The sequence below is a fragment of the Alosa sapidissima genome, chromosome 22 (assembly GCF_018492685.1).
Source record: "Alosa sapidissima isolate fAloSap1 chromosome 22, fAloSap1.pri, whole genome shotgun sequence".
Classification (NCBI taxonomy): Eukaryota; Metazoa; Chordata; class Actinopteri; order Clupeiformes; family Clupeidae; genus Alosa; species Alosa sapidissima.
Genome location: NC_055978.1, coordinates 23430850 through 23451674, shown reverse-complemented (window position 1 = coordinate 23451674; position 20825 = coordinate 23430850). Strand labels below are relative to the sequence as shown.

At 40.2% G+C, this 20825-nt stretch overlaps 1 protein-coding gene across 1 annotated transcript in view; it reads right to left on the bottom strand.

The window, feature by feature from the left end:
• The window catches only part of LOC121697670 (alpha-1,3-galactosyltransferase 2-like), a 29354-nt gene extending 9942 nt beyond the window's left edge, over nt 1-19412 (bottom strand). Inside the window, exons 1-3 of the mRNA XM_042079311.1 lie at nt 19382-19412; nt 19134-19197; nt 18910-18978 (exon numbers count right to left, since the gene is read on the bottom strand). Coding sequence (XP_041935245.1) covers nt 18910-18914 — 5 coding nt within the window. The 5' untranslated portion in view covers nt 18915-18978; nt 19134-19197; nt 19382-19412. The remainder of the gene's footprint in view (nt 1-18909; nt 18979-19133; nt 19198-19381) is intronic.
• Between the last annotated feature and the right edge of the window lie 1413 nt (nt 19413-20825).

The following is a 20825-nucleotide window of genomic DNA, read 5'->3' as shown; positions in this document are numbered from 1 at the left end:
AGAGTCTGACTGGGTCTACTGTAAGTTTGACAATCCAAAAAATCTTGGAGCGGTCGATGAAAAAACAAAAGAACTTTTGAATGAAAAATGAATAGCCTTTATAAAATTCTGGATACAACTAAGTTGAAACACGTAGGCACGTAATCAGTATTTAATAAAGGCTCTTCATTTTTTTTATAACGGAGTGCCTCAGTTCTTTAGTGTTTTCATTGATGACCTAGATGGCCATTTTGATAAGCACCCTGTAGATCTACTAGCCTTGAGACCATCCTGATCTCGCAAGCTCCATTTTTCCACTCGCAGATCAGTGTGGCTTCCTGCGATGGAGAAAATTTGGGAAATGGCCAGTCAGCATTGGTTTTTAGACGGGCTTGTGGTTATATTTTCGTCAACGCTCTGTTAGTACGTCATAAGCAGAACTGTGCTTTGTGCACCTATATTAATATTAATTTGTTTTTATTGATTAATTCATATTAATTAATATAACGATTTGATGTTGTTTAAGTAATTTATGAATGGTGCACTGCCACTTTAAGAGCATTGTCTACACGGTATTCATAATATTTTGCCAGCTCCATTCAAACTATGGCTATAGTCCACAACTCTAACATTGTTTGTGCCACATTTATAGCACAATATTAAAAGAGAATTCCGGTGTGATATTGACCTAAAGTGTGTTGAAACATGATACCGAGTGTGAACGTATATCTCATAGCCCATCTCGGCTTGTCCCCTGCACTCCAAAATCTGGTGCTAGTTAGCCGATGCTACCAACAGCTTTTTCAATGGTGGTGCTAGTGTTAATTTTGTCACCTATTTTTAATTTAGTCTTAGTCTTAGTCTTGTGACAACCCAGAGGAAACTTTTGCTTCTCATTTGTATCCCTTCTGTTGCTAAGGAGGCAAAATGGTGATTCTCTTTTAAGGATCATTTAAGTATTACTTTTGTCACAATTATTTCTCCTAATTTTGCCTTAGGAGAAATAAAACAAGCAAAAGATGAGACACATAGCAATAAGACAAGTAGGAGTCACATAAGATATATTAGTTTGAGAAGCAGGAGAAATACGGGGGATCTCTTATATGTTTGAGTGTAGTCTCATTTAGAACTTGTTTCTCCTTAGGAGAAATAATAGAGCAAATGAGGAGACATTGCAATGAGAAACTGTTGAGAAGTAAGAGTTACAATTGAGATATCAGTTTGAGGGTCAAAAAATAGGGCACTCCATAGCATTTCAAACTTTTATTTTATAAAACAAAGCAAAACAGTTGTACTTTAAAAATGGACTTTAAGCAATGGGAGCTTGCACAGTTGCACTTTAAAATGGACTTCAAGCAATGGAAGCATGTTAATGCCTTGATATGTTCTTTTTAAAAATTGTGTATTCTTATTTTTTATTTTTGTGTGTGTGTATGTGAGTATTATTTTTAAAAGCTGCACAAGCAAATTGCATTGTACGGACCAACTGCACAATGACAATTTAAGTCTATCTATAAATCATACAACATAGAGAAATGAACTAATAAACAATAACATAAACAAACTGAACTTGTGCCAAAGCGTGCCATACTGTGTACAATGGTGGATGAAAGCGTGGGCTGGTCAATCTGCGTCTTTTATCCTGGTGGTGGAACCAACCAAAGGGAGGAGGGAGAGAAGAGCAGATAATAGAACATTGTTAGTTTGTGAGCCACTCAAAAATACAAAGTAAGACATTTGTTTGACCGTCTGCTTTCATAACTGTGGGAATTTTGATACAGATCAGACACACCTTATTAATCACTTAAACACAGAATGGGGGATGTGATAGCTACCGCTCACATTTGCTATATGTTGCCCAATTGAAAAACAGATTGTATTGATATATTTGTCAAGCTTAAACAAGTTTGTTGAATTCCCTCACCTCATCTAGTGAGTAAACTGTATTGTCAGACTAGGATTAACCCCTATCCAGCTTACCACTAGGCAAAACCTTGTTTTGGTTGGACTAAGCCTATTCAGTGTAAAAAAAAAATGGGCATCTGAAAATAGTTTAGTTCAGAGTCCTGATGTCAAAAAAGTAATTTGGGCAATTTTTTTTGTCATCTGGGAGCTGGCTCCATAGTCAGAACGCATAACAACTAAATGCAGCGTTGCCTTGTTTAGTTCTGATAGTGGACAGGAACAGGAACATTTCTCCTGTGATCAGTGAGGTTTAAGTGATAAGTATTGCTGGAACATGTCACACAGTCTCATTGAAGGGCAAATCTTGTGTAAACTGATTCAAAGCCTTGTTGTTCGAGCTCACCAGGCACTGTCCAAAGGACAAAGAACAATAAAATGTGTCATAACCTAGACAAGTTATGGACAAGAAAGTAAAGCTGACTCAATATGGCAAAAAAGCCTTCGGTATCTTCTTTCCATTACAGGGTTTCCCCAGGTTTGACCACCCCAAATAAGACCTTTTTTAAGACCACTTACATGAAAATTAAGACCTACATCACACCCATTATGCGGTTGTAAAACACCAGATCAAATCCATAATGACAATTAAAACAACACTTCCCCATGATGTGCTGTCCTCTCCTTTCGACTGATTATGTTGATTCATTGCTGCTGGTGCGAAAACCCAAAGTATTGTTTGCGCATATCCTAAGAAATTAGACTAGTGTAGTTGCCACGATACCAAAATTATTGTTTCGATACCGATACCACATCAAGAATTGCGATTTCGATACTTCTTCGATAATTCTTAAAAAATGTATTTGATTTGGGGGCCTAGACCACCTTGACATCATCAGTAATATTGGATATAGTGTTATCGTTCACACCAGTGGGCATCCTAGATTCTGCTTGACTCTTTCCACACACACAGAAAATTATGGCTTATTTCATATGTTTCTATTTCATATACCTTCGAATTCATATAAAGTGAACAGTTAATGTATAGTATTTTTTAATGCATAATTACTATTAATCTGCTTAATTGCTAAACATATTTAGTCATTTGAATACTTAATATTTATTTTTAAACTATTACACCTAGGCAATTTTACATTTTAATGTGGTGTGTAGGCCTAGGTGTAATTGAGTGTTTGTCACTTTAAGAAATACGTGAGTAATTACTGTAGCCTTCAGTCTCACGGTTTTAGGCTAGTGAATAATAGTTGCACATAATGCATAAGGATATGTGGATGCAATTCATTGTTGTCTGTCATTAGATAAAATAAATGTAAATAAAAAACTATCAAGTTCATAGAAGGGATCATGTTCAATAATGATTTTAGCACTAATTACAAATGACATACATGACCTGAGCTAGCAGAATTAGTTAGCAAGGAGCTCTCTCCAGATGTAAAAGTTTGCAAAGGTTGCGCTGCCTATTTCTAAATTACATTAAACCCAATAGTAGACCTACGTACATCTCATAGCCTAGGTAGGTTAGCAACACAAAGTTGAGAGGTGCAAGTGAGCAAATCAACTTGATATTAGCCTATTATTATGTGTTACCACAGAATCACTTAAGCTAAACTAGCAGCCATGTCTCGCTGTTTATGGCACGACAGCTGCGCATATGTGTGTGAGGAGAAAAGACGCACAGCCACAGGCTTGGGGAGGAGGCACTAGAAGCATGCCTTGTGCACACAAACAAGAACACGGTCATTCTTAAAAGTATTGATACTAATAAAATTAGGTATTGTGACAACTGCTAATAGCTATTGCAACACTTTTGTAGTATCGGTGCACCGTGCAACACTAAATTAGACGATCTCTGACGTTAATCAACCCCCTGTTGAATTTTCACATTGTTGTTGTTTTTTCCTAGCCTAGAAATCTAGACGCACCCTAGCGGCGGCAAATTAATTTGCTCAGCCTGTACGTCTAGTATCAAACCATAGGGATTTCTATTGGCTGACGCCGTGGACGTCATCCAATCACAGCGCTCTATTTTGTTAGAGAGTCTTAAGGCGGGCTTAACAGGATGGCGACAGTCCTGCGACAGTGAACAACAAGGAAGGTGGCTATGGCAAACGAAGAGCGGTTGTTTGAATCGGCGTTGGCGTCAACTTTGGAGGAGTTGGACTTGTGCTTTTCTTTGAAAGTTGAGCAACACAATGCACTTAAGTCATTCCTTTCGAAGAAGGATGTATTTGCCGTTTTGCCGACCGGATACGGATATGGTCGTAGCGCTGGCCTATTGCATGCCTAGGCAGTTTGAAAGACAATTCTCTGCCCGCCCCTTGGATTAAGCGAGGTGAATGGCTCGATTCCAGACTATACATTTCAATGATATAGGATGGCCCGCAAGGCTAGTTTTTTCCCCCATTTCACCTTGCTTGCAGGCTAGTATAATTAAAATTGAAGACCTTCGTTTAAAAAATTAAGACTTTGGCAACGGAATTTAAGACTTTTTCAGACCTTAATTAAGGAACATGACATTTAAGACCGTTTAAAGACTTTTAAGACCCCGCGGCTACCCTGCATTATGTCAGGAATACCAAAAGTACTTCTATACGGCTCTGGGCTATACTTCTCTGTCCATAACTCAGAATTGGCTGTGCCACATTTTCTTTTTCCTATGAACAGCACACAGTGATTTCCAACAAGAGCCCAAAACATTTAGCTCTGATCACTCAAGAGACACTGACAATTGTCAAGAACAAAAACAAAATACAGAAAATACAGTATACACCAGGGGTATTCAATTAATCTTCAGCGAGGTCGTTACGGAAAATTTCCTCAAGCAAAGGTCCGGAGCATCATAATGTTTAGGCTATGTATATGCATGTATGTATAATATATATACAGGGGCGGAGCCAGAGGGGTGGCTCCGGGTGGCACAGGCCACCCTTGAGATTCGATTGGCCACCCCAGGTGCCACCCCAAATCCTAGTCTACGATTGGCCATTAACATGGTGTAAGGCGGGACCTTTCTTGATGCACTTGCAGCAGTGTGAAGTGTCAGACGTCAGAAATGTAAGTGGCAAACACACTTGCCTTTATTGGCCTGCGGCACAATTGAACTGCGGAACGAAAGGTTTCCCCGATCAGGAAATACTCCTTAATACGCAACTTTGTGTAGGCTTAATAGAGGTAGCCTAAATATCGTGCCTATGACGATGACAGCTTTAAAAAAAAAAAACATTTATTTCACTTGTCTCGCTGGATTGAAGGCAAAATGTGGGCTGTTGCGCAAATAGATGAATGAGGGTCGGGAGATTCCGTTAACAAAAAACTAAAGTTTTGCTAACATTTTCTCCATTATTATCGTAAAATATGTCTCCATGCAGGGCAGGGCTGGTTCTAACCTAGGCTAGGCTACTATATTTGGGTGGGCTGGTAGAAATTTTGGGTGGGCAACATAGCAAAGCTGTCAAATTGGATCAAAACTAACATAAACACAAAACAAACACAAAACAATCAGTACTACCTAGCTTGAGTTGCTGCAGCCAACAGCCAGGGATAGGCAGTATGTCTGATACATGTATGTAAAATACAAAATAGTATGTGGTCATTTTTATTTTATTTAGTTGGGAAAAAATGGCATCATATTTTGTATCAAAATACTTTATAGGTTTGTAGTTTAAAAATAGTGCCAAATTATTTTGGTAAAACCAATAACCTACTTTTGGTAATGTGATTATAAAAGTGCAAAACAATGAATGCAGCACTGGTGCTGACTTGTAATTTGCCCAGAGTTGTTGTGATCAGAATATTGAGATTCAGGTAGATAAGTTTCTTGAGAACTTTAGTCATCCAATTCAAACACATGGAAGTCATCCAATTCAAACACATGGAAGTCATCCAATTCAAACACATGGAACCGGTTATGTGGTTGCCCTGCAAGAAGTTGCACCATGTGCAATGTGCACAATGTTTGCACACATTCACAATACACTCCTTCATACCAACCTCAAGTTTCTTGAGAACTTTAAAGTTCTCAAGAAACTGATGATTAATCATCTAATCGGAAGACATGGAATTTGCCCAGACTTGTTGTTATCATAATATTGAGATTCAGGAAGATGAAATTGCTCACATACACAATACACTCCTTCATACCAACCTCAAGTTTCTTGAGAAAATAAACAAATAGACAAAAAAGCAGGTCAAATTATTGTAACAGCTACAAAAATAGATGGCCATAGAGTGGGGGAAATGTCTTGGATGAGTATATTTTGTATATCTTCATTTACAGTAATATAATAAAATTGATTATATTTTAATGTCCCCATGATGGAATTTGTTTTAGAACAGCATAGCCCAGTGACAACTTAGATAATTAACTTTAATATGTTTGTATTAAATTGTATTCAAATACAAAGACATTTTATGTGAGAGTAAGGTATTTGTGTTTTTTTGTCCTTCAATTTATGAGTATGGTGTTTGCATCTGGTTTCCCTAATGTATGTGTGCTAATTTCACATCTTGAGCCTGTTTCTGTTTATCTGGATGTTTTGCCTCATGCCACCCTTGAATCAGTGCCTCACTAGTGCCACCCTTGTTAAAAATGTCTAGAATCGCCACTGTGTATACTGTAGGATGGATGGATGGAGACTAGTTGTAGATAGATAGATAGATAGATACTTTATTGATCCCCAAGGGGAAATTCAAGAAGATTGTAGGCCTAATGTTTAATGTGAAATAAAATAAGTAGCCTAAAAGGCAACATTCGAAATGAGGAGAAATAAGGCAAGATAAGAGTGATTGGGGAGAAAAACTGAGTAGCCTTGGCTATTTTAAAGATCTTAACGTGAACTTAAAATTGTTGTTACAAGCTGTGGCCAATGTTCCACTTACCATTGTGTGACAGTCTACATGAACTATTTATTGGTGTAGGGGTGTCTTTATAAAACCATCAACTGTGCATAAGTTAAGACAACCAGAGGAATACAATAAATCATCTGTTGGAAATCGATCTTAATGCCTCAATTAAAAAATTAGGAAAAAATCCAACCTTTAAACACACCAATATTCTTTGTGAATGAACCAGGTATCGTAAATTAATAAATGTTATTCCTTAAAATACAGGGGGCATAAGTAAGGAACCCCCATGTTAAAATCCCATAGAGGCAGGCAGATTTTTATTTTTAAAGGCCAGTTATTGAATGGACTCAGGATACTATGCATCCTGATAAAGTTCCCTTGGCCTTTGTAATTAAAAGATAGATAGATAGCCCCACATCACATAACCTTCACCATACCTAGATATATCATGGTTTTATATTAGGCTAATAGCTGGTTTGATTTGCATGCTACAGATTCTATTAATTGCAAAAGAAATGTTGTAAGTTATTCATGACTGCAGATGCTGACTTGCCTATTTCACGATCCCTCGACCGCAGCAACGCAACTTCCTAGTTTACCTGGGTTACAAGAATGCCCTTTCACTCCTGTTACAATATGCTGTAATTTATAGCAGGTTAACAAAAGTGAGAACATATTGTGGGGAAAAATATACTTACCATTTTGGTACGCTGTTTGTTCAGCAATTTGATCTGATGGTCTAGCGTAGTCTTCCAGAGCTGCCGGCCTTTTTTCAGTGGAATTGAGCTGGAACCAGTTTAAACCAGTGGCAATAACGTTAGCTTCGTCATCTTGACTGACATCCCAAAGACATTTTAAAATTCCGTGCATTTTGGCTACAGCATGGCTTAACACCATTCAAAACATACAGACTAAAGCTGTATAAGGCAAAGTAAGCTAGCAACGTTAAATTGTCTAACGTTAGCTTTATATACAAGCGGCACAGCCAGTGATGTAACTTACAAGTAGCTAACATTAACTAGCTAGCTAACTTTCTGTGCTGCTTCGTCAGGTTGTTCAATGATATATTGAGTCTAAAAATATGCAAGAACGTTAGCAAATTACCAAAATGTTAATGTACCTTCTCTGAGTTTTCGTGGTGGCAAGTTCTGCACAATCCTTCATACCCACACACCGTTTCACTTGGTTTCACTGGGTGCCAAATCTAGACTTTTCTGGTAGGAGTCTTCTGCACGCGAGTTTGTCACGTCCGACCATCATAGACCTCTGGAGTCTAACTTGATTTCTCTACCTTGCTAACAAGTCGCAAGTTAGCTCTGGGGTAGCAAAAATCTAATTGTGCCGCCTTCACGTACCATTGATTATAATATCTACTCGAAGGTTGAAGACAAAAGTGTGTTCAGGAAAACGTCTGCGTCTCCGATTTCGTCGTCTCCCTGCGCGAGAATTTAACAGGTGATCTCCTTATATGGGCATAGATGGTAGCTTTTTTGTAGGCGAACTTCAGAGGTCTGTCAGAGCATCGTCATGTGTGGTGGTCACATCACATGGTTAGGCCTACTGTTTGCAAATGTGAACTTGAAAATATGTGCAATTAAAACAAATAAGCCAATGAAAATCATTTGAGAATTGTTGTACAACAGCTAGAGCTCTTACAGATCAGACTAATTTATAAAACAAATAGTTATGGATGAGCATTACATTAGTTCACTTAGAGAGCTCTCTGATGGATAAGCCTGAGTAAAATATGAGATATATATTGAGCAAGTCTGAGTATTGTATAAGCCTTTGCTGAGATCTCTTTTGTAAATCAAAAAAGGTTCAAGCTTGTGAAGAGATCTCTTTTACAGAACTGATGGAGCCTAATCTGAGATTTACCAAAAAGATCTGAAATGAGAATTGCATGAGTTTACAGAGAGAGCTCTCTGGTGGATCAGCCTGAGTAAAATATGAGATGTATAAATTAGACAACACTGAGCATTATTTAAAATATTGATGAGATCTCATTTGTATATTAAAGGGAGTCTACACTGAGATAACTTAACTCTTTTGCTCCAGAGACAAACCTGAGAAGCGGGAGACAAAAGCGATCATCTCATTTTTATATCACTGTGATCTCATTATTGTCTAGGAGAAACAACTGAGAAAGAGAGGAGCTCTCATTTTAACATTTTCTTTTCTCTGGGAAAATGTCCTTTTTAGTCTTTGTCATATTTAGTCATTCAAATATCATTTTTGTTGTTAGTCAAGTTTTAGTCGACTAAAAGTCTCGTCATTTTAGTCTAGTTTTAGTCAAAAGAAAACTAAAGGTATCTTAGTCTTAGTCAGTTTTAGTCAGCACATTTTAGTCTTTTTTTTTATAACAAATTATTTCTGATTACCATTTGAGTCAAATAGTGTTTCACACATCTCAATTTTCCAACAATATTGTGTGTCCACAGGGCTACTCGTCTGTTATAATTACTCATTCTGATTTTTTGTCAGTCAGTATGTTTACATGCACAGGTAAGTTGAGCTACAGTTATAGCTCGGCTGGGATTTGACCATAGACAGTAAAAGATTTGATGGGACCACTGTCATATTCGTAGACCAGTGTTTCTCAAAGTGTGGTCCGGGTATCACTGGTGGTCCGCAAGCTATCCCAAGTAGTCCGCGAGCAGACGTGGTAAAATATAATATAGATGAGTTGTTTGCAATATTGAACCAACTTGTATGTAAAAACAGTTCTGCAACACTGTCTATGTAAGATATGCCAGTTTAAATCATACAGTATGAATCCACACAATAAGCAAAGTGCAAAGAAAATAAGCAAGGTGGTTCAGCGAGTAGGCCTATTGTGTAGACTGAAAGTGTTGTGAATCAGCCTCATTTCTGTAAATGTACATACTGCGTACTTCTTATGGTCATCTGTGATTTTTGTACCCATGTGTACCCTGTGTGTCTTTGGTCTGTATGCAAGCATCCTTTGTTTATCCTTGAATTCAATGAAAGCCTGTCTTTTGCCTGTCTATAGCCTTTTGCCCATCACCAGGTGTGAAATGTTAGTGTTTGTAGAACAGCATGTGTCCAGGCCTCTGAAGGACTTCCCAGGAAAGGGGGTAGTTTTTAATTAAAAGACAATAGAAGCTGGCCAGACTTGACGTCACCCAAAAGGCCACATCCCTCACACACCAACTTTAAATATGGTAGACTGTTTCTGTATAGTCAGAGAAGTCAGAGAATACAGAGAAGTCAGAGAATACTGAAAATCTGGTGAAATCCATGATGGGGTGAAACAAACATGTACTTCTCTCCCTTGAGGGCCACTGGCCCCTCATTGAAAAGAATAAAGCCTGGATCCTGATCTTGCATCGTCCTGATTGAGTCTTAAGAGAAATATGGTAGTAAAAATATACTATCAAGACTAATTATAGGCTACTGTTGAAGTAGGTCTAATCTTTTTTTTTTTTTTAGCTAGGGTTAGTTAAGTGGTCCTGAAACTGAAAAAGTCTGAGAAACACTGTCATAGGCCAAAGTATTAATGTTTTACTCCGCCTCACTAGATGGCGATATGCGCCCAAACACATTCCCCAAACAGACTCTCCATCTTAGCCATAGCTAACTTGCTAGCGAACTTTCCATATTAGCTTACTTGCTAGCAAACTTTGCATCATCAGTCTAACTAGTTAAACAGTTGACATTACATGATGAACATTTTCGTATGGACATTCTGGGGGATGTTAATTTGTATGAGAGAAGCTTCAACTTCTGGGTATGTTGCATTGTGGCATAAAGCTTAGGTAGTTAGCTTGCTAACTCTGGCAGAAATCTCCAGTGTTCTTGTTCCATGTAGTTTCGTGTTGCAGCCACAGGGTTGCAGCAACAGCACGTAGACTAGCCTACAGGAAAGCTGTTGCGTATGAACTCATTCGGAATATTTTGAAAACATAACAGCTAGATATTCTGTCTTCTCATTTTGTAGACGAAAATGAAGAGATTTTATCTTAGTTTTTATTTCATGCAAAACATTTTAGTCTCGTCTTTTTTCGTCAACAATAATGCATCTTAAGATAGTCTTAGTCAGTGTTTCAGGACATTACTGCCGTCTCGTCATCGTCTCATCTTAGTCATGAAAAAAAAGGTCGTTGACGAACATATTTCCTCTCGTCTCGTCTGACGAAATTAACACTAGGTGGTGCTTTGTTATCGGGGTAGCCATGCAAATAAATCACTGTTTTACACCATTTACGAGGCTCAATGTATCTCCACACTTCATTGGTAGACTTCCGAGGGCCCTGACATTTAAAACGAGACATTGAGAACTTTGAAAAAGCACTGGTAGTTTACTTACAAGACGATTTATGCAGACGGTATCTTCACGAAGTTTAGCGTTTGCAGCCATCTTGAATTTAGTCACGATAAGTCGAGCGACAAGAATGAACAGGTATGATAAGGGATCAGATTCCAAAAATAATTCAGTGGAAATGCATGGATTCCAGTTGCTACTACTGGAAGAAACTGGAATCCATGCATTTCCACTGAATTATTTTGTGATGGTGAGGGGTGTAAGGGGAGAGGAGGGGGAGGGGTGCATCTGGGATCTGTGTGTCTGATGGCTGTTGACTGAAGTCATTGTCACCTCATTGTTCGTGATCGACATGTGGGGGAGGGGTGCAAAATCCAGTGATGATGTGGGTACGATAGCCTGTGATGATGGAGGTGAGTGTTGCACTGGTATTGAGCGGGTGTGGGGGTGGGGGATGGTGGACAGACAACCACCATTGGAGCTGGAGCAGGGCAGTCAAACCTGTTGTAGAAGTGGTTCAACTGGTTCACCCTGTCCAGGTCCCCCTCCACAGAGCTGCTGTTCTTCTTCAGGCCAGTGATAACCTTCATGCAGTGTGTCCTGTGTTCATATGACCCATCACTAGCCGGAGGCCTTTTATAGCTGTGGATCTCTAGTGCCAGAGCCATCAAGGTCCCTGGCCAGTACTGTATTTTGTGTTAACCTGTTTAGTTGTGTGTGTGTGTGTGTGTGTGTGTCTGTGTGTGTGTGTGTATGTGTACGTGTGTGGTCCCCTTAACCCTGTATACCTTTCCTCTATTTTCCAGGAGCTGAGGCCCAAGGTGGAGGTGTAGCGTCCATTTTGGTGGCATGAGTTGCCCGTGTCTTTGTGTGCTGTGCCTTCTTTTCACTTGTTGTGACCACAACTCTCATGCCCCTCCCCCACTACCACCAAGCACCCGCTCATCAAGTTTGTGCTCGTCAGTGCGCACCATACTGCACCAGACTGTGATTGACAGTCAGATCTCACACAGCCCAGCTCTGATTGGACCAGAAGAGTCGGGAGCTGTGGATTTTTGCAAAACAAATAACAAGCTCTAGGTGGAGGTAGAAGTGCGGGTTTTTTCTAAAACCGGCTGATTTATGTTCTGTTGGAGCATAGTGTCAGTTTTAGTGAATATGATCAAAACAATCTTGCCAACTGCAAGGTTACTGATGTGTGAATTATATCTTTGGGTGCAAGTCCCATTGTGGCGTAGTCAGCAAATATATCCGGGCCCAAAGCCCCTAACAACTATACCACTTGCCACACTTAGTTGGCTGATGCTCAAAGTTTTTCTGTCTGCAGAAAGCGAAAGCTGTACCTCGTCATAGGCTACCGGGAATTTACTACGTTTTCACTTCACCAGGTAAACAACCTGTGACAACATTAATATGAACTAGATGTACCGCCGCCCAGTCCAGCACATTTTTTCCACAAAAAGAAATCACGCTGAAAGGCCTATATGATTCTAACTGTCTCACTAAATTGCATTATCCACACTCAATTCTCACTGGTATCTGCTAGACAACAAGTACCAAAACATGATTAGTTCATAGATTTCACATGTAAAATTCATTTATACAACCCCACCTCCATCTTGCCTGTTCATAATTCTGAGAAATTCTTGATTGTTTGTGTTATGTTTATGTTATGTTATGTTATGTTATGTGTGTGGGTGTGTGTGTGTGTGTGAGTGTGAGTGTGAGTGTGTGAGTGTGAGTGTGAGTGAGTGTGTGTGGTGTGTGTGTGTGTGTGGTGTGTGTGTGTGTGGTGTGTGTGTGCCTGCGTATTGCGTATGTGCCTGTGCATGCACGCGTACATATGTCTACTGTGTGAGTATGTGTCATACGTATGATTACTGTGAATGTATGTGTGTGTGTGTGTATCTGTTTGTGCACATGTGTGCACATGAAATGGGTTAACATGACCCCTGGAGGCAAACATACAGAAAAAAAATGGTCATCCTAGGCCCTACAGTTCTCAAGATATTCACAAAGAACTGTGTCTGTCCTAACCTCCTTTCGGGGGGTCCAGTCCAGTGGGGGGGCTACAGATCAAAACGAAAAATGACGGTTCCATGCTATCCATGTGGGGGTACATGCCCACCAAGTTTTGTGTACCCCGGTCTTTCAGTGTCCCGGGAATCCTTGTTGGTGTCACTAAATGTACACATAAATTATTTTATTGTAAGGCCCCCCATGAACGAAAGTACACAAAACTTGGCATGCATTCGGAGGGTGTCATAATGATCCTACACTTTTAATTTCGCAGTTTTGACCTTGTCAGCCAGAGATATTGTGATGAAAACACCTAATTTTTTGCTTTTTAATTTTTAACTAGGTGGCGCTATACATGAAATAAGTGGTAATGGGATGGGTTGACATGCCCCCTTAAGACCAACATACATAAAAAAGGTGGACCTCCTAGGCCCTACGGTTCTCGAGATATTCACAGAAAACTGTCTCCGGCCACCTACAGGCCAGTTGGTGTATAGTAACACAATAAATGAATTTGTGTGGCCCCCCATGAACGGAATTCCACAAAACTTGGCATGCATACAGAGGGTGTCATAATGATCCTACACTTCCAATTTCGTGCAGTTTTGACTATGTTAGGTCACAGATACCTTCAATTACAACACCTCATTTTTACTTTTTTGTGTTTAACTAGGTGGCGCTATACATGAAATGAGTGGTTATGAAATGGGTTGACATGGCCCATTGAGATCAACATACAAAAAAAAAAAGGTCCTCCTAAACCCTACGGTTTTCGAGATATTCACAGAAAACTGTGTCTGCCCTACCCTCCTTTCGGGGGGTCCAGTCCAGCGGGGGGGCTACAGATCAAAACGAAAAACGATGGTTCCATGCTATCCATGTGGGGTTACATGCCCACCAAGTTTCGTGTACCCCGGTCTTTCAGTGTCCCGGGAATCATTGACGGAAATTTGGGCATGCAAAAAAAAAAAAAAAAAAAAAGCTTCGCTGCGCGGCGGTCATAATAACAAGTTTAGCGATCATGAAAAAGGCCTAATGCAATACATGATAAGAAGATGTCAACAAGTAGAGATATAGGCTAATGCAGTAAGCCTAGGTATAATCCCAAAAATACTTTGTGCATGCAGCTTATTCGCTTTAAATTACGGGAAAGTAAGACATTAAAAGGCAAACAAAAGTTAAGGTTGCTTTTGACATAGGCCTGGTACAACGGAACGAAACTGGTGCCCTACTGATTCTGTTGTCTCTGAAAGTTTGCCTAATTGACAGATAACCGCGATTCGGATTAGGCTTCACCTGTTTTTAACCCTCCTGTTGTGTTCAGGTAGCCTAGAAATCTAGACGCGCCCCTAGCGGCCGCAAATTACATTTGCTGCCAGGGCTAGTCTAGCAACTCTCCGTTGGCTTGTGAGCTCCAGAAATCAAAACTTAATCAGGCCAATGAAATCGTGTATAGAGTCGTTAGGTGGGCTTAACATAATGATTGATGGCAGAGCTGCAACGGTTTGGCTTGAATTCCCTGCTACTTGAAAACAAATAAGATAGATGTTGCTGCTGGCGAACAGTGTGACACAAGTTAAGCTTTTATTAAGTAGGCAAACGTTTGAACTAGCCAACTAGCTCCGCTGGTGGGAAACACATGGGACTCATAGCGCTGCCGCTGTCCTATTGCGTGCAGTGGGAATTTGAAAGACAACTAATTATCCCGCCCCTCCGACTGAGCACTGCGAACGGTGAGTGACCAGACCCTACATTTTAATGTGGGTCTGGCTCGTCAGGCTAGTGTTCGGGGTCAAATGTGACCAATTGACAATTATTTTCTCTAAAAAATATTGTTAACTTATTTTGACTACAACGAGGCTCTATGACTTTGTTAACACAGGGCATCTGAGGGAAAAACTGGTTATAGGCTATTTAATAGAACACAAGTTGATACAAAGGTCTACCACAACATTAGAGGATAATGTGTTACTATGGATGTCTAACAAGTTACAATGCAGAAGGAACACAAAACTAGTAGGCTAAACATAAAAGGGCCGGATTATCCATAAGGGCCAGTGCCCAGGGGCACCAACCATTCACAGCCAGTGGGGTGGCACCACATGACACAAGCTTAACAAATATTTTTCGTAAATTGTTATATTATTCACTTGAAGTTGTTGAAAGACCATACATTACTCGTTTATGAACACTAATTTCACAGTAATATTAATAACCATAAATTATAAACAAATCAAATTACGTGACCATCACTCCCCCTCCTCAATCTGTCAGAGTTGAGTTGGTCCACAAGTAGGCTAAGCACAAATGTATCTTTAAATGTATCTTTTTTTTACGATACAAAATGAATCCAAAATGGACAGAGTCTAGATTTAGCGACAGAAAAATGTCATCTCGCGACTAGCGACAAATTTGGCGACTTCTTGCAACGATGGCAAAGTCTTGTTGTTGAAACCTCTGAAATCTCCCCTCTCATGCCTGTTTCGTTAATGAATTACATCGCGAAGCGTTGACCCATGACCATGAAAGTAGCCTAATGACTGGCCTATGTAATTAGCCCATGTCACTTCAAGGAAGTAGATGTTTTAACAGCTTTAACAACGTCATTGGAAGGTGCAGCAGCAACATCGGGTGAGATTACAACCAGAGAGTCAACGAGAGAGCAATGACATGGTGACAGGGACACGCATGCCAGCATCGTTTAACAAGCATTGAACAAAGGAAAGTAGGCTACAACTTCATTCACAAGCAAAGCAGATAGTTCAAAATCGAGCATAGGCTACAAGTTAGAAAAACCTATATTACCATTCGTTTAGGCTAGCTTTGTAGCAATGTAAATAAACCAGGGCTCGAATTATCTTTTTGTCTTTAAGGGGGTCTCTCTATCATAAAATGTTGGCACATCCCGCGCATAGCCTATAGCCGATACAATGAAATACCCTAGGCATGAGTGGCGCTTTTGCGCAGTATGCGCACGGTAGGCCTAAGCTATAACTTGACACGCACACAACAGACAAAGATTTTTCATAGAAATTGATTCCTTTTAATTAATCTCAACATATTATTGATTGCAATAGTCCATATTTCATTTCAATTTCACAATACAAAGAAATAGACTAAACGATTTAGTCTGAGTGCCACTCTCAATTTCACAACATAACTCATTTAAACCAGACCACCGTCTCAGATAAGCTATCCTCACTGTTAAACACCATTGAATATTCCGCCATCAGAGTTTGCTAACGGGTGTTTCAAAATATCTGGAAACTTTCCGGAGATCTGAATGGCAGAGGATAGCTATACAGATCAATTCACACAATCATTGAAGTAGGCTGTATTATGGGCCATACTTTATGGCTTTGTCAATAAACATAGAAGAGCCAAAGCGCAAGTTCAGTAGCAAACAGGACTTTTTCAGCACTTATCAAACAATGTAGGCTAGCCCAATGAACGCTTATGTAAATAGACAAAACACTCGCATCAAAGCAGGGTGACTTCTTCGGACTTGCGAGTGCTCTCAAATCGATCGTATGCGGTTTGCGTAGCCCATTTTAATTTAACGTCTTTAATAGTAAGACATCACACATGGATGGATAATGAGCGTTGTTTAAGATTAAATTACAATGGCAGACACCTTCAGATATGAGAGACCCTCAGATTTTTGACTTTGTTGTTTTCATGGGAGCCAGTCCTCACTCTAACGGCTCCTAGGCTACACACAGTTGCGTTCCATCAACGCATGCCAGTGGGTGTTCCCGACGGTAGCTATGCAAATGACTTGAAGTAGGCTAAAACCGTAATGTGATTGGTTGGTGCCGTCTGTAGATTGGCTTGATTGGCCGGTGCCGTCTGTCGGTGCAGCAACAGCTGAACTTCTCAACACGAGCGACGGGAGAAACGCGACGCGACGGACCCACAATTCAGTTTGGCAACAGATGAAGTGAGCCCATGTAAAGTGAATGGGATGCGTCTCCAGCAACACAACGCATGCAGCTGTGTGTAGGAGCCGTAACGGCTCCCAAACACAGCTGCGTGAATCGCGTTGCTGGAGTAGCGTCGCTGGAGTCGCATTGCGTTTCTCCCGCTGCTCGCGTTGAGGAGTTCAGCTGTTGCTGCACCGACAGACGGCACCGGCCAATCAAGCCAATCGACGGACGGCACCAACCAATCACATTACGGTTTTACTTCAAATCATTTGCATAGCTACCGTCGGGAACACCCACTGGCATGCGTTGACGGAACGCAGCTGTGTGTGGGAGCCGTAACGGGGTCCATTGTGTCGTTTCTCGCGCCGCTTGCGTTGAGAAGTTCAGCTGTTGCTGCACCGACAGACGGCACCGGCCAATCAAGCAAATCGACGGACGGCACCAACCAATCACATTACGGTTTTACTTCAAATCATTTGCATAGCTACCGTCGGGAACACCCACTGGCATGCGTTGACGCAACGCAGCTGCGTGTAGGAGCCGTCGGCTCCCTCTGGCTCCCACGTAAGTCGAGCACTGAAATAAACTTTTTTTTTTGGGGGGGGCACATTCTTGTCTTAATATGGGCCTGAACAGAAGAGTTAAAAGGCGGAACAGTTTCACCGTAAACTCCAAAAAAAAAAAACACTCTGCGTCTTTTGATGTGCGCATCCACATTAAATCCACCCCACTCATTTGGATCCTATACTGTAGGCCTATAACAGAAATACCAAACTCCAATTCATGGTAGGGTAAATTAAGCTATAATAAGCTCATAGCCAATTCAATATTGAATTGGACCAAGGAAAAAGTGGATGGGACAGTCGCCACCCCCCCATACAAAATTCTAGGTTACAGTAGCCTGGTTGCTACTTTTATAACGTTGAGAGAGTCTTCTGCCCAGAGCTGCTCAACTAGGTTTGTTGTTGGTAAACGGGAAATCCGTCCATATAGGCTTTCCAACAACTTTATTTGGAACATTTTTTTTTTTAACTAATAACTCTACAACTCTCGTTAACATAATAATAGGTAGCTGGTGGAACGCGCCAAAGACTTTCCTATTGATTTTATGGGTGACAAAATTTCTGGTTTGGGCTAAGCCATCGATGTTGAGACATTCTAACGAAGCCCCTGCCGCTACAATCCAACTGCATTGGCCCGACTTTAATTTCTACAAAGCACTCAACAATGTTCGCGCTCAGGAAAAATGACACCCCGTATTCTATTTTCGACAAAGCAGCACACCATTCTTAAAGCTTCTCACTGTCCAGGTGTCTCTCATTTAATCAACCACTCAATCAATACCTCACCACATTAACAGGTAGGCACTTACGTAGAATCAGTTGTCCAAATCATCACATTCTGTTGACAAAATCGTGTTCGACCTGCCCCTCCGAAGGTCTCTACGCGGCCCATATGATATGAATTGTTAATAACAATGATTCACAAATGGGTGGCTAGAATAAATCTCGTTAACGTTGACCCCATTTTGTAGACTTAATAAAATCTAGGCTACCTTCAATAGGCTATACACGTGTGTACACGGCATTGCGGGAACTTTCGTTGCAAATCACTCTCATTTGACTGGCAAAATAGAAGACACCGACTTTTTTCTCAAACGCGTCGTTCGTTTGTTGTTTTTTTCCATCATGTAAGTAATGTTCACATGGTTTTACATATCCAATTTACATTCAATCTTCCATGGTTCGGAATATCATATGACATCTCAATTTTTTGCGCTTCGTTTTCAGTATATTTATGGTAGGCTAGCCTATTTGGCAGACGCTTTTGTCCAAAAAGACTTCCAGTAGGCTATATTATACCCTAGGCTATAGTAGCCTACAAGTGCAACTAAGTTTGTTCTCGGATGATCCAAGGCATAGACTAACCTACCTCATTATGAAATAAGGTCTAAAGGTGTTTTTTCCCCCCAGGATTGCGTTGAAAATGCGTGGATGATGCCTATAATCACAATTGGGGAAAACATTAAGGAGACCTTTAAGCAAACACATTTCTGAAAATGCATTAAAATTCATTAGAATTTCGGAAAATTCATTAAATTAAGTTTGGATAGCAGCTTCAAGATTATTAGATCAGGATAATAAGAAATAACCTACCTTATACTACACTTCGCCGGCCTTACATTGTACTACGATATTGGTGTGATTTCACAGTCGATGACTACATTTCCAAAATGGGACAGAAAGCATGTGAGTTGACAGGGTAGGTTCTCCCTATACGCACGCTACGCAAGTTAATAAAGGCCCCCTCCCCCGTCTCCCCTTGAGTCAAGCTAGCGACATACAGGTGTACAGTTATAGCAAGTGTCTCATACATTAAGAAGAGGAACATGAAACCAATTTACCATTCAGTTCAAGAAAAACAGAAGAAACTTCACGAGAATGAACAGCAGGTTGGGTAAACTTCTTAGTTCCATGGTTTGATGTCAACATGCATCTCTTAAATGTGATGCTGCCTATATGAATGCGCAGCCTGATCTCAAAACAAGTCTAGGCTAGTACATATGTGTACGATATGTCAGTGCACGTTAATAGGCCTATATCACGGCAGCCCACGGGCAGGTGAAGTAGGGCTGTTCAATTTCCTGTTGGCAGGCAAACCACAGGTGTTCCTAAAAACATTAACGAGGCCTCTGGTTGAAGTAACTGTGGCCGAATCTGACACTTAATTTTGGACAAAGGCGTCTGCTAAATCCATAACCATAATTAAACACATGTGTTTGCACAGGAACAGGACTGTTCACTTCCTACTTTGGCTGCCGTGATAAAGGCCTATTCATAAAACCTTGTACTAGTCTAAATAGCGGTCGGTTTTGAGGGGGGAGGAGCGTTCTGGTCATTTTTAATTTCCCGGCCCCAATCCAAGCCCTATAAACGGGCGATTTATTTAGAAAATTGCATTAATTTCAGTCTGGGATTTACATGATGCGCTATAGGCTATATTCTTCTATTATTACAGTGCATGAAAATGCACTGTTCTGTTATCCGAAGTCTTATTATTACAGTGCATGAAAATGCACTGTACTGTTCTTCCTAGGCTTCTTATTACAGTGCATGAAAATGCACTGTACTGTTCTTCCTAGGCTTCTTCTTATTACAGTGCATGAAAATGCACTGTACTGTTCTTCCTAGGCATTTTATTACAGTGCATGAAAATGCACTGTACTGTTCTTCCTAGGCTTCTTCTTATTATTATTCTTCTTCTAACGCACTTAATGCAGCTTCAACCGTTTAACGTAGAAACTTCATTCAAACTATGTTACGTAGGTCTTACTTATGACATGTGGGCTTTGTATTTTTCACCTTTGTAACTTTTATACTTTTTAAACTATTAATTAAAAACTAATCAAAATTTCCCCATTGACTTAACATTATGATTATGACATCACAATACGGCCGTTAAGCAATTAGAATCCTATGGCAGGTGTTCGGGCCACCTGGACCAACTGCCAGTCTCAGGCTTTAAGCATACAAACTGGCCCTATTAAGACTACACATCCTGTTCAACTGCTTCCTCTGCCAAAAACTGTTTTAAAATAAAAGTCCTCACTATAATATTTTACTGTTAAACAATTTAACCCTTTAAACTACTTAACTTTTTAACTGTTTAGCCATTGTAACTGTTACTTGTCATCAACTATGACTCCTACCCACTGTAGCTAGTTAGCTAAGTTAGCTAAGTCACATGGTTAGCATAGTTAGCATGCTAGTTAGCATTTTTAGCAAAACTGCTAAAAATGATTAGCTAAGTTAGCTAAGTCACATGGTTAGCATAGTTAGCATGCTAGC